The sequence below is a fragment of the Macaca fascicularis genome, chromosome X, assembly GCF_037993035.2.
Source record: "Macaca fascicularis isolate 582-1 chromosome X, T2T-MFA8v1.1".
Classification (NCBI taxonomy): Eukaryota; Metazoa; Chordata; class Mammalia; order Primates; family Cercopithecidae; genus Macaca; species Macaca fascicularis.
In genome coordinates, this window is record NC_088395.1 from 158,405,692 (window position 1) to 158,424,039 (window position 18,348).

Here is an 18,348-nt window from a genome sequence, read left to right on the forward strand (position 1 = left end):
AGGCACACCCCACCATGCCTGGCTAGTTTTTGTAGTTTTAGTAGAGACGGGGTTTCATCATATTAGCCAGGCTGCTCTGGAACTCCTGACCTCGTGATCTGCCCACCTCAGCCTCCCAAAGTTTGGGATTACAGGCATGAACCACCATGCCTGGCTCTATTGACTTTTTAATAATGGCCATTCTTGCAGGAGGAACATAGTATCTCATTGTGGTTTTAATTTGCATTTCCCTGATGATTAGTGATGTTCAGCAGTTTTTAGTATGTTTCTTAACCATTTATATATATTCTTTTGAGAAATGTCTATTAATGTCATTTGCCCAAAAAGTCAGAATTTTTAAACCAGTTTTTCTTCAAGTATATTTTCTGCCCCCTTCAAATAATCCCATTACAGTTACATTAGACTACATGAAGCTATACCACAGTGCACTGATTTCCGTTTCATTTTTCAGTCTTTTTTTTCTCTCCATGTCTTGTTTTTGCTAATTATTATTGCTATATCTTCAGGCTTATTAGCGTTGCTGTCCTTTTTGGTTTGTACTTTCTTGTTTCTTTGTATGCTTGGTGATTTTTGACTGGAAATTTTTTTCTGGAAATTTTTCTCAAATTTTTTGACTGGAAACTTTTGACTGGAATCATTGTGAATTCCACTCCGTTAGATATCAGATTTTTGTATTGCTATAAATATTTTTTGATTTTTGTTCTGAGATAATGTTCAGTTACTTAGAAATAGTTAAAGTCTTTGAAGTTTGATTTTAACCTTTGTCAGGTGGGACTACAGCAGCCTTTAGTCTTGGGATAATTTTGCCATGCCACTGAGGTCATATTCTTCTGAGTACCCTACCCCATGTACCATGTGTTAAAAGTATTTCCACCAAGTAGAGTGGTGGAAACTCTGGTTGGTGAAAACACAAGTTATTCCAAACCCTGATGTTTTAGTTTTACCCACTGTTTTCAGTGGTCTTTTCCTCATCCTTGAGTTGTGAGGTAAGCAGTACATACCTGAAAACTTGTGAAGCACCCTCTACAGATTTCTGCCTCTCTCTCTCTCTCTCTCTCTCTCTCTCTCTCTCCCCACAACTTTTTATTCTCCATGCAGCTCTATCTTCTCCTCTGCCTTATGAATCAATAACCTTGGCATCCCCAATTTCTCAACTTCTTCTCAACTGAAACAGTCCACCAGACACTATTTGGGTTCCCCTCCCTGCACTGTAACCTAAAAATTTTCTCCAGTCAGTTAAGCATCAGCAATCACAGAGCTCACCTTGTTTGTTTTCTTTCTTTCAGGAATCAATATCCTGTGCTGCCTTTGTTTGATTTCTGTAAAACACTATATATTTGTTCATTTCTTTGTGGTTGTTTAAGATGAGAGAGTAAATCTGGTCCTTACTTTCTTTCTCTTCTTTCCATATTAATTGTTCCAACCCCAAATCCAAAAGAAACAAAATGAAATTGCACCATTTTCCCTCCAGTTTTCCCTATTTTAGAAAATAGCACCACCCAACCATACAAGCCAGGAACCTAGAAGTTATCCCTTTCTCCTCCACTTTTTCTAACCCCATAATCTAAGCAGTCACCAAATTTTCTGCATTCACATAGTCATTCTTTTCATCCTAGAAAATTGCGATTAATTTGTGACTGGTCTCTCTTCCTTCAATACTGCTCTACTCTAATCCATTATTTATATAAAAGCAGGTGTTATATGGCCTTAGTCCAAAATCAAAACACAATGAAAAAACTGCAAATATATCTTTAACTTTACTTAATGTGTTTATTGTAGTAGTATGGGTATAGTAATTTCAAAATAGTTTTGTATATTGTAGGATTAAACAAATGGGTAAATGTATCAATTAAAAGTACTTGCTGGACTGCAATTAGTAGTATCAGTGTAAACTCATTGCCATACATGCACATACACATACATATATACAATACATCTGTGTGTGTATATACGTGTGAGTGTGTGTGCATTTGCTATTTTCCCAGTTCTATCTACTGAAAAATCCTGGAAGCAATGAGATCCTAGCAGTAATGAGGACACCTAGCAGCCATAAATTTGATGATAAATGTAATTTCCCACAAAAGGTACCACTTATGCTTGGAAAAATGACTAATTCCAAGGCTGGATTATCGAAAGTATAAAATAAGTCTGGAATATACTGTCATGCCATATAATAAGAAAGTACTCAGAAAATGAGAGCATATCAAAAGGAAACAGAAGCCAAATGGAATAGGCTTCCACTAGGGAATATGGGAAATTACTAGCAAAAATCTTAGTCAAAATAAATATAGTCTATTGAAATGAATGATATCAATGTCTGTAATCCATTGAATAAAGCAAGAATCCATTCATACTGACATTAGCTAATTAATTAAAGAGAAAAAAAGATTTTTTTCTTACAATAAAATGTAATTTAATAAGTGTAGAATAATAATAGATTTAGAAAATCACCATTTTGTCACTATAATTGTTATTAGTCTCACAAAGATAATCTGTAGTTGCTAAGACTGTTGGGTACAAGCTGGAAAAGGCATAAAATAGTGTCAGAACATCTCTCCACAAATTACGTAATAATTATAAACTTTAAATATAGTAATTTTAGAGTGCAGCAACCTGGTAAACATCTAAATTACCACTACCAGTAATGGGGCAAACAGACATCAAGTCCTTTCTTGAGTAATGTGCTGACAAAGACATAATTAACTCCTATGGTGTTACTTCAAAAATGAATATGGAAGATCTAATCAATGTCATAAAAAACAAAGAAATGCTGAATGTAGGCTGAAGAGACACAACAATAAATGCAATGCATAATCCTGGATTGAATCCTAAATCAATGAAAATTTCTATAAAGTACATTTTGGGGATAATTGGAAAATTTTGAATATGGACTACAAATTATAAAATAGCATTAGGTTACATTTTGTGAATTTATAATAGCCCCTGATATATTATAATACATTTACCTTATTGTGATCATATTGCTGATTATACTAAACTGATAACCAACTAAGATCTCACATAGCCAGTAGATTATTCCTTTTTGGAGTGTCAGGCTGATATATGCTCAGGATTTTGAAAACAAAGGCATGTTTCTCAGCTTTTCCTGGACTACACCAGTCATCCAGGCAGGTATTGGTATTCTGTTACTAGAAATGGGCATTGTCTAACCTTGAGGTAGAGATGCTCCTCAACTTATAAGACCACATCCCAATAAACCCATCATAAATTGGAAATGTCATAAGTCTAAATCCATTGGGCTATGTCCCAAAATCACATCATAAAGACAAAAATCATACGTCAAAGCATTGTGAGTCATGGAACATCTGTGTATTACTCAATATGCACCTAGCAAAAATCTAGAATCTTCTGAAATCAGACCAGAGAAATCACCTACTGAAATGAAGGATTACGACTAATTTTCAGTGCTCATAGGGAAGAAATTCAGCTTTACATTAATCTCATTGGCCAACAGACTACTGAAGGCACCTTATAACTCTTTTTAGATAACAATGGCCAAGAAGAAGATCTTAAAAGGACTGACCTCCAAGCCCAGGTCGCAGCCGGTTGTCATAGCCGTCCAGAAGACGATCCAAGATTCTGGTGAAAATAGTGATGTTGTCAGTGCTGTCATCAGGAATATCTGGGGCATGCTTAGGAGACAGCCTGAGGCAATGTAAAGAAAAGAAAAAAAATAATAGTTCTTAATAGGAAAAAAAATACATGACTAGATATTTTAGTTCAAGAAGATTTCAATTAATAGACTGGGCCAATTACATAGACCTATATCTTAACCAAAATAACAATTACTACATATTTGTCACAGTGATTGCTTGTGTAGGAGGCAGACAGTGTGGTTAATACTTGAACTCTTACTCTAGCATTGGTATGAGCTTTGCCAGGCATATATCCTGGCCCCATCCCAGCAGTAAAGAGACACAAGCAGAAATTCTAGACAGAATGTCACTGAGAACATTTCCCGGTATACAGTTGGTTGATAAAATTGTGTTGCATGATTAAACAGGCATCAAAATAAAGAAGGGAAATGTTACTGAGAACTTACCTCACTTCTAGCCCAGAGAAATTTAAGTTCACAGAAAAACAGGGTCAGAGAGATCCTTGAATTGTATATAGTCTACTTCTACCCTCATCCTATGGAGATAGGGAAACCAAGCAGTAGTAGTTCATCAAATGTTAAAGCTACCAGACTTTAAGACTATTAGGAGATGCCTTAATCACTCTCATTTTATACATAGGAAAACAAGCACAGACAAGAAACCAAATTTCCCCAAAGTCATATTGCTAGTGAGAGGCAGGCATAAGGCTGTGATCCAACTTCTCTAACTTTCCAGTGTCCTTTAGGTACCTCCTGATTCTTCAATTTGGATTACTTCTGTAAGTCTTTCTGAAGACTATGCACTTTACTAATCACCTAATGAGGCTTAGGCACTGTGACTGATACTTTCACTTTTTGAGGAGGAGCTCGGTGTTGTTTGACAGGACTAGAAATAAAGGCCCTGGGTAGTTCAGAGGAAATAGGAATATGGTAAAAGATATGGCTTTTGCCAAGGGTCAAGAAGCATGGTGTGGAATCAAGTAAAGGACCAGGAGCTAGAAATCCTGGGTCCTAGTACCAGGTGTATTTGTGATTGGAGCTACCATTAAGCATCTTACAGCACTTGCATGTCTTTTTTTTTTTTTTTTTTTTTTTTTTTGAGATGGAGTCTCGCTCTGTCACCCAGGCTGGAGTGCAGTGGCATGATCTTGGCTCACTGCAAGCTGTGCCTCCCGGGTTCATGCCATTCTCCTGCCTCAGCTTCCCGAGTAGCTGGGACTACAGGCGCCCGCCACCACACCTGACTAATTTTTTGTATTTTTTGTAGAGACGGGGTTTCACTGTGTGAGCCAGGATGGTCTCGATCTCCTGACCTCGTGATCTGCCTGCCTTGGCCTCCCAAAGTTCTGGGATTACAGGCATGAGCCACCATGCCCGGCCAGCACTTGTATGTCTTTAAGTCTCAGTTTTTCCTCATTCTTTACTTGAACCCAGGAAATTGACATTAATACATATATAATAACTATTCCTAGCATCCAGTTAATCAGGGCTATAAAAGTCAAGATTCTAGTTAAGAAGGAGTCTTAGGAGACAGTCAGTACATCTTCCCATTAATATTTATCCCTAGCAGTGAACAAGGCTCCCGTTCTGTAAAGATCCTCAGAAAAAGCTACAGAATAGTATAAACATCAATGTCTTCCCCATAATATTTATCCCTAACAGTGAACAAGGCTTCTGTTCTGAAAAGGTCCTGAGAGTTATAGAAGTGTATAAACATCTTATTTGAATAGTTCTCACTCTAAACTGCCACACTGTAGCTGATAACCAAGTGAGTTTGAACTTAATTTATAAACCTAATTTAATTCACTTAATCATCCAATGCATTTTTATTAACTATGTGTCTATTACTGTTCGAGGTGTTATAATAGAGCAGAAAGCAAAATAAAGTAAAACAAAGCAAGTAATCCTTCCCCTACTTAACTTATGGAGCTGTTGAAATAATCAAGGTATATAATAGATACACATGGGAAAAAATAAGCAGGCTTAAAGAGTCTGGAAACATGCATTTGAGTTTATTCGTTGTATGACATTAGGCAAGCCATATAACACCCCTAGTAATAGCTTTAGGATCTTTAAAATTAAAATAACTTCACACATATGTTGTATTAAAGTTAAAAAAATACAATATATTAAAATTATCAGGCTTACTGCTTCACATCTAGAAGCATTCAAAGTGTGCTTTCTCTTTATCAGACTAGTGGTTTATGCACTCGAATGCATTATTCAAGTATAAATATTAACAACAAGCAATTGGCACCCTCATCAGACAAAAGCCATAAGGAAAGCTTTGGCCAGAGAGGAACTGGAACCTAGTCAACAGTAGACAAGACTGGCTGGTTTAGTGGACAGATCACAAGAAGTGATACAGATGCTCCATTGGGAAGGGGGAAGAAAGAAGGGAACTGTAGTGCAGAACTAACAAACTGACATCAGTATGCTGAGGAGATAAATACAGGTACATTGTCAGGTGACAGTCCACCCCTGGCTCAGGCCACCAATGGTCTAGATCCATCTGACATGGGCTGTAGGGGGAAGGGCTGTGGCAGCTCAACTAATTTCGTACAAACTCCTTTCTCATTATCCCTTAACTCTCACGGTGGAAGATCTTGATCCTGGGTAGCCTAATTCAGTTTCTTGGAAGTAGATTCATAAACTGAATGAAAAAAAAATCTTGAATTACTAGATGGGGCAGAAAGGAGAATCCTCATAGAATCATAGGGGAAATATATAAGGCTTCAGAGATTACCTTTTCTAGATGGATCTGCAGATGAGAATACTAAAGCCTTGGACATAATTTTTAATCACCCTGAGAGGTGATGAGACAGCTAAAATATTAATGTTAATCCAAAATTGCTGAATATCAAGAACATACACTGGAGAAAAAGACAGTCTCTTCAATAAATGGTGCTGGGAAACTGGATATCCATATGCAGAAGAATGAAAATAGACCCCTATCTTTTGCCATATATAAAAATCACATCAAAATGGATTAAAAGACTGAAATCTAAGACCTCACACTATGAGACTACTACAAGAAAACTTTGGGGAACATCTCCAGGACATCGGTCTGGGCAAAAATTTCTTGAGCAATACCCTACAAGCACAGGCAACCATAACAAAAATGGACAAATGGGATCACATCAAATTACAAAGCTTCTTCACAGCAAAGGAAGCAATCAACGAACTGAAGGGACAACCTACAGAATGGGAGAAAATATTTGCAAACTATTCATCTGACAAAGAATTAATAACCAGAATAGATAAAGAGCTCAAAGAAATCTGTAGGAAAAAAGTATAATAATCCAATTAAAAATGGGCAGAATATTTGAATAGACATTTCTCAAAAGAATACACACAAATGACAAACAGGCATATGAAAAGGTGCTTAACATCACTGATCATCAGAGAAATGCAAATCACAACTACAATAACATATCATCTCACCCCAGATAAAATGGCTTCTATCCAAAAGACAGGAAATAACAAATGCTGACGAGAATGTAGAGGAAAGGGAACCCTCATACATTGTTGGTGGGAATGTAAATTAGCACAACCACTATGGAGAAGACTTTGGAGGTTCCTCAAAATATTAAAAATAGAGCTGCCATATGATCCAGCAATCCCACTGCTGGGTATATACCCAAAAGAAAGGAAATCAGTATATCAAAGAGGCATCTGCACACCCATGTTTGTCACAGGACTGTTCACAATAGGTAAGATTTGGAGGCAACCTAAATATCCATAACAGATGACTGGATAAAGAAAATGTGATACATGTACACCATATAGTGCTATTCAGTCATAAAAATAATGAGATCCTGTCATTTGCAAAACGTGGATGAAACTGGAGATCATTATGCTAAGTGAAATAAGCCAGGCACAGAAAGACAAAAATTGCATGTTGTCATTTATTTGTGGGAGCTAAAAATTAAAACAATTGAACTCATGGATATAGAGAGTAGAAGCATTGTCACTAGAGGTTGGAAAGGATAGTGGAGTGGTTGAGGAAAAGTGGGGATGATTAATGTGTATAAAAATAATAGAAATAATGAGAGTATTTGATAGTACAAAGGGTGACATCAGTAATAATAATTTAATTGTACATTTTAGAATAACTAATTGGATTGCTTTAACACAAAGGATAAATGCTTGAGGTGATGGATACCACATTTTCCATGATGTGATTATTTCATATTGCATGCCTGTATCAAAACATCTCATGTACCCCATAAATATATATACCTATGATGTACCCACAAAAATGAAAAATTAATTCTTTAAAATCCTGAATATAAGACCAATACACTGTGCTTTCTCTCTTACTGAAATACTAGCTTCCATGAGAATGCATTTCCATTTCCTCCTGCTGACTGTTGATATCTTAGCATCATTCTTCATCAAAAAGTTGAAAACTTTTAAGTCAAAAAGCAATGCTAGCTTGTGACTAGTCTGGACAATATGGCAAAACCCTGTCTCTACAAAAACACAAAAATTAGCTAGACATGGTGGCACACCTGTAGTCCCATTTACTGGGGAGGCTGAGGTTGGAAGATTACTTGAGCCCAGGAAGTGGAGGTTGCAGTGAGCTGAGATCACACTACTGTGCTCCAGCCTGGGCAACAGAGCAAGACCCTGTCTCAAAAAAATAAATAAATGAACAAAAATCAATGCTAAATATCATCCCCAAATTATTTTCAATATATTGCTCTATGGTTTTATTCTTTATTATTGATTTTTTTCTCCTAATGTGCACTAAATTATTGTGTGGGGAAGCTGATTTAATCTGCAGCCTAAATAGAACTCTTCTTCAGTAACTAAACTGCAACGTTTGAATTCAAAGGTAGTTTGGGGAAAAAAGGAATCATGGCATGTCAGAATTATGGAGAACCTTAGAGATTGTATAATTCTCTCCCTTCATTTTACACATGAGACACCTAAGACACCAACACCAAAGAGAGAAACGAATTGCTTGCTGCTATATGCTTATCAAGTTAATGAGAGTGACACTAAAACATGTCCATTGCACCTCATATTTGCCACTACTGGTTAGATAAAATATGATAATAATAATTCACCATTAAAAAATGAAAATGATGTTACTAATACACTATCTGAAGGTTATGCAAGTTTAGTCATTTTCCTAGCCCTAAAGATGGACTAGAATCAAATGACTGGAATTTAGTTCTGTCTCTGCCACTAACTGACTGTGAGACCTACAGGCATACCTCAGGGATATTGTGAGTTTGGTACCAGGCCACTGCAATAAAGCAAATATCACAATTAAGTGAGTCACAAATATTTTGGTTTCCCAGTGCATATAAAAGTTATGTTTATACTGTATAGCACCCTATTAAGTGTTCAATAGCATTATGTCTAGAAAACAATTTACATACCTTAATTAAAAACACTTTATTGCTAAAAATGCTAACAATCATCTCAGGCTTCAACAAGTCATAATCTTCTTGCTAGGAGAAGGTTTTGCCTCAGTGCGGATGGCTGCTGACCAATCAGGGTCGTGGTTGCTAAAGACTGGGGCAGCTGTGGCGGCAATTTCTTAAAATAAGACAATGAAGTTTGCCTCATCAATTGACTCTTCTTTTCACAAAGGATTTATCTTCAGCATGTGATGCTGTTTGGTACCATTTTACCCACAGCAGAACTTCTTTCAAAATTGGAGCCAATGCTCTTAAACCCTGACACTGCTTTATCAACTACGTTTGTGTAATATTCTAAATCCTTTGTTGTCATTTCAACAATATTCACAGAATCTTCACTAGGAGTAGATTCCATATCAAGAAACCACTCTCATTGCTTGTTTGTAAGAAGTAACTCATCCCTTCAAGATTTTTCATGAGACTGCCGCAATTCAGTCACAACTTTAGGCTCCACTTCTAATTATAGTTTTCTTGCTATTTCCACCACATCTGCAGTTACTTCCTCCACTGAAGTCTTCAACCCCTCAAAGTCACCCATGATGACTGGAACGAACTTCTTCCACACTCCTGTTAATGTTTGTATTTTGACTATTCCCCTGAATCATGAATGCTCTTAGTGGCATCCAGAAAGGTAAATCATTTCCAGAAGGTTTTCAATGGACTTTTCTTGGATCCATCATAAGAATCACTATCTATGGAAGCTATAACCTTATGAAATGTATTTCTTAAATAATAAAACTTGAAAGTCAAAATTTCTTCTTGATCAGTGGGCTGAAGAATGGATGTTGTATTGTAAACATTCATCTTGCACAGCTCCATCAAAGCAAAGCTCTTGGGTGACCAGGTGTATTGTCATTGAAAAATAACATTTCAAAAGGAGTATTTTTTCCTGGGAAGAAGACTGCAACAGTGTGCTTAAAATATTCAGTAAACCATGCTATAAACAGATGTGCTGTCATTCAGGCTTTGTTATTTCATTTACAGAGCATAGAGAGAGTGGATTTAGCATAATTCTTAAGGGTCCTAGGATTTTCAGAATAGTAAATGAGCAATGGGCTTCAGCTTAAAGTCACCAACTGCATTTGCCCCTGACAAAAGAGTCAGCCACTGCTTTGAAGCTTCAAAGTCAGGCATTTACTTCTTGTCTCTAGCTATTAAAGTCCTGAAAGACATCTTCTTCCAATAGAAGGATGTTTCATCTACCAAAATCTGTTATTCGTGTAGCCACCTTTATCAATTATCGTAGCTAGATCTTCTGGAGAACTTGCTGCAGCTCCTCCATCAGCACTTGTGTTTCACCTTGCATTTTATGTTATGGAGATGGCTTCTTTCCTTAAACCTCATGAACCAACCTCCACTAGCTTCAAACTTTTTCTGCAGCTTCTTTATCTCTCCCAGTCTTCATAGAACTGAAGAGAGTTATAGCATTGCTTTGAATTGGGCTTTGCTTGAAGGGAATGTTGTGTCTGGCTTGATCTTCTATCCACTAAAACTTTCTCCATATTCGCAATAAGGCTGTTTCACTTTCTTATCATTTATGTGCTCACTGGAGTAACATTTTTAATTTCCTTCAAAAGTCTTTCATTCGCATTGACAACTTGGCTAACTGCTTGCCACAAAAGGCCTAGCTTTTAGAGTATCTCAGCTTTTGTCATGCCTTCCTTACTAAGCTTAATCATTTCTAGCTTTTGATTTAAAGTGAGAGCCATGTAACTTTTTATTTCACTTGAAAACTTAGAGGCTATGTAGGGCTACTAATTGGCCTATTTTCAATATTGTTGTATCTCAGGGAGAAGGAAGGCCTAAGGAGAGGGAGAGAGACAGGGGAATGGCCCTTCAGTGGAATAGTCAGTCAGAGCAAACACAATATTTACCAATTAAGTCCACTGTCTTACATGAGTGGAATTCATGGTGCCCCAAAACAATTAAAATAATAACATCAAAGATCACCAATCACAGATCACCATAACAGATAAAATAATGAAAACTTTGAAAATTTGCAAGAACGACCAAAATGTGGCAAGGGACAAAGTGGGCACATGCTGTTGGAAAAATGGCACCAATAGACTCACTCAACACAGGGCTGCCACAAACCTTCAATTTGTAAAAAAACATGCTATCCACAAAGCACAATAAAGCGAAGCACAATCAAATGAGGTATGCCTGTAAATATATGTAAAATATGTAAAATGGGGATATGTAAAATGGGGATAAACATGTAAAATGGGGATAACAATAACCTACATTAGAAAACTTTGGAAATAAACAAGTAAATGAGATAATAAATAAATACAAAATTGTTTTGTAAATGAAGGTTGTTCATTAACTTCCCCCCAAACTCCTGAAAATGCAATGAAAAACCTTTAAAATACATTATCTTTTAGGCTCTAGGAGAAAGTCAAGATCACTGACCATCTAGAGAATCCTCAATGAAGTTATTAAACTAATGCTGTCACTGCCAGCATCCTTCATTGAGGATCCTGGTGTGTTTACGTTAAGGGAAAGCAGGAGAGGCACAAATGTGGAGTTGCTGACACAGTTCATACAACATCCCAAAGAGGAAAGAGATTTACTTCATTAAAAGGATGGCATTTTTCCTGTACCACATATCTCCTGGGAAAGAGCAGATTTTTTTAAATAATAAAAATTTGGAATTACTGAGCAGATTATGTCTCTGCATTGCTCACAAACCTTTTATAACTCTTCATAGCTAACCAAATAAAATTCCAACACCTAAGCCTGACACTCATGGCCTTCTGCAATCTGTTCCCAATATACTTTTACAGTTGCAAATTCTACTACTTCTCTTTCTGACCAGCAATCACAGGCAAATCAGATTACTCACCATTTCCCAATATTCCTCATGTTTTCATTTTGCAAGTCCAGTCTTTCCTATAAGTGGAACTGTTCAATTAAAGATTCAGCACTAAGGAAGTCAGTTATATACTAGGGAGGAAATGAGAAACACCTAGAATTCAATAGCACACATTTTCTTTACAGAAGCTCCTTGAAGAACAACAAAAAGAGAAGAGCTAACCTGATTTTGGCTACAATATGCCAAATCCATCTGAAAAAGACAGTTGTTCTTTTCTGAAATAGCTTCTATGGACTGGTAATAAAACTACAGAGGTACTGACTTCAGACACACCTACCCACTTGGGAAAATAAAGACCAAGTCCTTCATGCCATCTTAGTAACTGAAAGCCACTGTTTCACAAAAAAAGAGAAATATTTAATTAGTGTATGTTGTGAATGATAAAATAAGCTAGTAGACCTTAAAGATATGATTCCATGTGACCATAAGCAGACATATCGCAACTTAAAATGTGTCATGAACCAAAGTTTGCAAAGAAGCAGGGGTACATTCTTCCTTTGAAACAATGCCATAAAGGGTAGCTAGTTTTCTAGACAAAATAAGCAGTACTGTTTCTCATAATTAATCTGAATGACTGTAACCATAGTGACAATGCATGGGCACTATTTCGGCAACATTTCTGGTTAAGCAGGTATTAATAGGCCAAGCTGAGAATGATTTATAACACTGTTTATGTGGAAAGAGATTTTTTGACACAAAAGAAGAGAAAACTAAACACTAGAAATATTCTCTCCCCTACTATTATTTGTTCTTTACCCCCATACCCACAGCCACGATCAAAGCAATGAGCTGGCCACCAGCTCAAAGACTTTGAATTAATCCTGATGGTTGATATCCTTACAATAGAAAGTCCTGACAGTCATCACCCTAAGCAAGTGATAAAATTCAGTATCAGCCATACGGAGACAACCTTGCCTCCTGACATAATGCAACAGGAAGCCACAGCATCACCTACAAAGTATCATTGATTGTAGCCTCACATGTCCATCCCTGTTCTGTGTTACAAATTCTGCACTTCTACCTCAAAAGGGAAAATGGTAGGATAAAATTATATTTCTTATTTCTACAGGTCCTATAAGAAAAATGCACTTGCCCCATCTTAACATGGTCTACCCAGCTATGTGGCTGAGATATTAAGAATTCAGTGGTAGAGAGATTACTATATGTAAGTAAATGTTCGTGTATGTAAAATGCCAGGAAGAAACCGCATCAACTAACGAGCAAAATAACCAGTTAATATCATAATGACAGGATCAAGTTCACACATAACAATATTAACCTTAAATGTAAATGGACTAAATGCTCCAATTAAAAGACACAGACTGGCAAACTGGATAAAGAGTCAAGACCCATCAGTTTGCTGTATTCAGGAGACCCATCTCACATGCAGAGACACACATAGGCTCAAAATAAAGGGATGGAAGAAGATCTACCAAGCAAATGGAAAACAAAAAAAAGCAGGGGTTGCAATCCTACTCTCTGATAAAACAGACTTTAAACCATCAAAGATCAAAAGAGACAAAGAAGGCCATTGCATAATGGTAAAGGGATCAATTCATCAAGAAGAGCTAACCATCCTAAATATACATACACCCAATACAGGAGCACTGAGATTCATAAAGCAAGTCCTTAGAGACTTACAAGGAAACCTAGAGGCCCATACAATAAGAATGGGAGACTTTAACACCCCACTGTCAACATTAGACAGATCAACGAGACAGAAAATTAACAAGGATATCCAGGAATTGAACTCAACTCTGCACCAAGCGGACCTAATAGACATCTAGAGAATTCTCCACCCCACATCAACAGAATATACATTCTTCTCAGCACCACATTGCACTTATTCCAAAATTGACCACATAGTTGGAAGTAAAGCACTCCTCAGAAAATGTAAAAGAACAGATTATAACAAACTGTCTCTCAGACCACAGTGCAATCAAACTAGAACTCAGGACTAAGAAACTCAATCAAAACCGCTCAAACACATGGAAACTGAACAACCTGCTCCTGAATGACTACTGGGTACATAACAAAATTAAGGCAGAAATAAAGATGTTCTTTGAAACCAATGAGAACAAAGATACAACATACCAGAATCTCTGGGACACATTTAAAGCAGTGTGTACAGGGATATTTATGGCACTAAATGCCTACAAGAGAAAGCAGGAAAGATCTAAAATTGACACATTAACATCACGATTAAAAGAACTAGAGAAGCAAGAGCAAACATATTCAATAGCTAGCCAAAGGCGATAAATAACTAAGATCAGAGCAGAACTGAAGGAGATAGAGACACAAAAAAACCCTCCAAAAAAATCAATGAATCCAGGAGACGGTTTTTTGAAAAGATCAACAAAATTGATAGAACGCTAGCAAGACTAATAAAGAAGAAAAGAGAGAAGAATCAAATAGATGCAATAAAAAATGATAAAGGGGATATCACCACCGACCCCACAGAAATACAAACTACCATCAGAGAATACTATAAACACTTCTATGCAAATAAACTAGAAAACCTAGAAGAAATGGATAATTTCGTGGACACTTACACTCTCTGAAGACTAAACCAGGAAGAAGTTGAATCCCTGAATAGACCAATAGCAGGCTCTGAAATTGAGGCAATAATTAATAGCCTGCAAACGAAAAAAAGTCCAGGACCAGAGGGATTCACAGCCGAATTCTACCAGAGGTAAAAGGAGGAGATGGTACCATACCTTCTGAAACTATTCCAATCAATAGAAAAAGAGGGAATCCTCCCTAACTCATTTAATGAGGCCAACATCATCCTGATACCAAAGACTGGCAGAGATACAACAAAAAAAGAGAATTTTAGACCAATACCCCTGATGAACATCAGTGCAAAAATCCTCAATAAAATACTAACAAACTGAATCCAGCAGCACATCAAAAAGCTTATCCACCATGATCAAATGGGCTTCATCCCTGGGACGCAAGGCTGGTTCAACATATGCAAATCAATAAACGTAATTCACCATATAAACAGAACCAAAGACAAAAACCACATGATTATCTCAATAGATGCAGAAAAGGCCTTTGACAAAATTCAACAGCCCTTCATGCTAAAATCTCTCAATAAATTCGGTATTGATGGAACGTATCTCAAAATCTTAACAGCTATTTATGACAAGCCCACATCTAATATCATACTGAATGGGCAAAAACTGGAAGCATTCCCTTTGAAAACTGGCACAAGACAGGGATACCCTCTCTCACTACTCCTATTCAACATAGTGTTGGAAGTTCTGGCTAGGGCAATCAGGCAAGAGAAGAAATAAAGGGTATACAGTTAGGAAAAGAAGAAGTCAAATTGTCCCTGTGTGCAAATGACATGATTGTATATTTAGAAAACCCCATCGTCTCAGCCCAAAATCTCCTTAAGCTGATAAGCAACTTCAGCAAAGTCTCAGGATACAAAATCAATGTGCAAAAATCACAAGCATTCTTATACACCAGTAACAGACAAACAGAGAGCCAAATCATGAATGAACTCCCATTCACAGTTGCTTCAAAGATAATAAAATATCTAGGAATCCAACTTACAAGGAATGTAAAGGACCTCTTCAAGGAGAACTACAAACCACTGCTCAGTGAAATAAAAGAGGACACAAACAAATGGAAGAACATTCCACACTCATGGATAGGAAGAATCAATATTGTGAAAATGGCCATACCACCCAAGGTAATTTATAGATTCAATGCCATCCCCATTAAGCTACCAATGACTTTCTTCACAGAATTGGAAAAAAACTGCTTTAAAGTTCATATGGAACCAAAAAAGACACACATTGCCAAGACAATCCTAAGCCAAAAGAACAAAGCTGGAGGCATCATGCTACCTGACTTCAAACTATACTACAAGGCTACAGTAACCAAAACAGCATGGTACTGGTACCAAAACAGAGATAGAGACCAATGGAACAGAACAGAGCCCTCAGAAATAATACCACACATCTACAGCCATCTGATCTTTGACAAACCTGACAAAAACAAGAAATGGGGAAAGGATTCCCTATTTAATAAATGGTGCTGGGAAAATTGGCTAGCCATAAGTAGAAAGCTGAAACTGGATCCTTTCCTTACTCCTTACACGAAAATTAATTCAAGATGGATTAAAGACTTCAATGTTAGACCTAAAACCATAAAAACCCTAGAAGAAAACCTAGACAATACCACTCAGGACATAGGCATGGGTAAGGACTTCATGTCTAAAACACCAAAAGCAGTGGCAACAAAAGCCAAAATTGACAAATGAGATCTAATTAAACTAAAGAGCTTCTGCACAGCAAAAGGAACTACCATCAGAGTGAACAGGAAACCTACAGAATGGGAGAAAATTTTTGCAATCTACTCATCTGACAAAGGGCTAATATCCAGAACCTACAAAGAACTCAAACAAATTTACAAGAAAAAAGCAAAGAACCCCATCAAAAAGTGGGCCAAGGATATGAACAGACACTTCTCAAAAGAAGACATTCATACAGCCAACAGACACATGAAAAAATGCTCACCATCACTCACCATCAGAGAAATGCAAATCAAAACCACAATGAGATACCATCTCGCACCAGTTAGAATGGCAATCATTAAAATTCAGGAAACAACAGGTGCTGGAGAGGATGTGGAGAAATAGAAACACTTTTACACTGTTGGTGGGACTGTAAACTAGTTCAATCATTGTGGAAAACAGTGTGACGATTCCTCAAGGATCTAGAATTAGAAATACCATTTGACCCAGCCATCCCATTACTGGGGATATACCCAAAAGATTATAAATCATGCTGCTATAAAGACACATGCACACATATGTTTATTGCAGCATTATTCACAATAGCAAAGACTTGGAATCAACCCAAATGTCCATCAGTGACAGACTGGATTAAGAAAATGTGGCACATATACACCATGGAATACTATGCAGCCATAAAAATGGATGAGTCTGTGTCCTTTTAGGGACATGGATGCAGCTGGAAACCATCATTCTCAGCAAACTATCGCAAGAACAGAAAACCAAATACCACATGTTCTCACTCATAGGTGGGAATTGAACAATGAGATCACTTGGACACAGGAAGGGGAACATCACACACTGGGGCCTATTGTGGGGAGGGGACGGAGGGAGGGATAGCATTAGGAGATATACCTAATGTAAATGATGAGTTAATGAGTGCAGCACACCAACATGGCACATGTATACATATGTAAGAAACCTGCACATTGTGCACATGTATCTTAGAACTTAAAGTATAATAATAAAAAAAATTAAAAAAAAAAAAAAGAAATTGACATGTGCCTCATTCTTACTTAAAAGTATCAAAACTCAGGAAAAGCAATACATCATAATGATTAATAGCATGGACTCTGGAGCCAAACTTTCTGGGTTTCAATCCTAACTCTTCTATTTTTTTTTTTTTTTAAATTATTACACTTTATGTTCTAGGGTACATGTGCACAACGTGCAGGTTTGTTACATATGTATACGTGGGTCATGTTGGTGTGCTGCACCCATTAGCTTGTCATTTATGTTAGGTATATCTCCTAACGCTATCCCTCGCCCCTCCCCCCACCCCACAACAGGCCCCAGTGTGTGATGTTCCCCTTCCCGTGTCCAAGTGTTCTCATTGTTCAATTCCCACCTATGAGTGAGAACATGTGGTGTTTGGTTTTCTGTTCTTGCGAGAGTTTGCTGACAATGATGGTTTCCAGCTGCATTCATGTCCCTACAAAGGACATGAATTCATCCTTTCATGGCTGCATACTATTCCATGGTGTATATGTGCCACATTTTCTAAATCCAGTCTGTCGTTGATGGACATTTGGGTTGGTTCCAAGTCTTTGCTATTGCGAACAGTGCTGCAAAAACCATACATGCTCATGTGTCTTTATAGCAGCATGATTTATAATCCTTTGGGTATATCCCCAGCAATGGGATGGCTGGGTCTAATGGTATTTCTAGTTCTAGATCCTTGAGGAATCGTCACACTGACTTCCACAATGGTTGAACTAGTTTGCAGTCCCACCAACAGTGTAAAAGTGTTCTTATTTCTCCACATCCTCTGCAGCACCTGTTTTTTTCCTGACTTTTTAATGATCGCCATTCTAACTGGTGTGAGATGGTATCTCATTGTGGTTTTGATTTGCATTTCTCTGATGGCTAGTTACGATGAGCATTTTTTCATGTGTCTTTTGGCTGCATAAATGTCTTCTTTTGAGAAGTGTCTGTTCATATTCTTGGCCCACTTTTTGATGGGGTTGTTTGTTTGTTTTTCTTGTAAATTTGTTTGAGTTCTTTGTAGGTTCTGGATATTAGCCCTTTGTCAGATGAGTCGACTGCAAAAATTTTCTCCCATTCTGTAGGTTGCCTGTTCACCCTGATGGTAGTTTCTTTTGCTGTGCAGAAG

At 37.2% G+C, this 18,348-nt stretch overlaps 1 protein-coding gene across 4 annotated transcripts in view; it reads right to left on the reverse strand.

Moving 5' to 3' along the window:
• GABRA3 (gamma-aminobutyric acid type A receptor subunit alpha3) overlaps window positions 1–18,348 on the reverse strand; it is a 289,983-nt gene that overhangs the window by 165,883 nt on the left and 105,752 nt on the right. For all 4 annotated transcript variants that reach the window (XM_045383325.3, XM_005594853.5, XM_005594854.5 and 1 more), the window contains one exon: window positions 3,545–3,666. Coding sequence is in view for 3 of the 4 variants with exons in the window: in XM_005594853.5 (XP_005594910.1) it covers window positions 3,545–3,666 (122 nt within the window). In the remaining variant the exon portion in view is untranslated. The remainder of the gene's footprint in view (window positions 1–3,544; window positions 3,667–18,348) is intronic.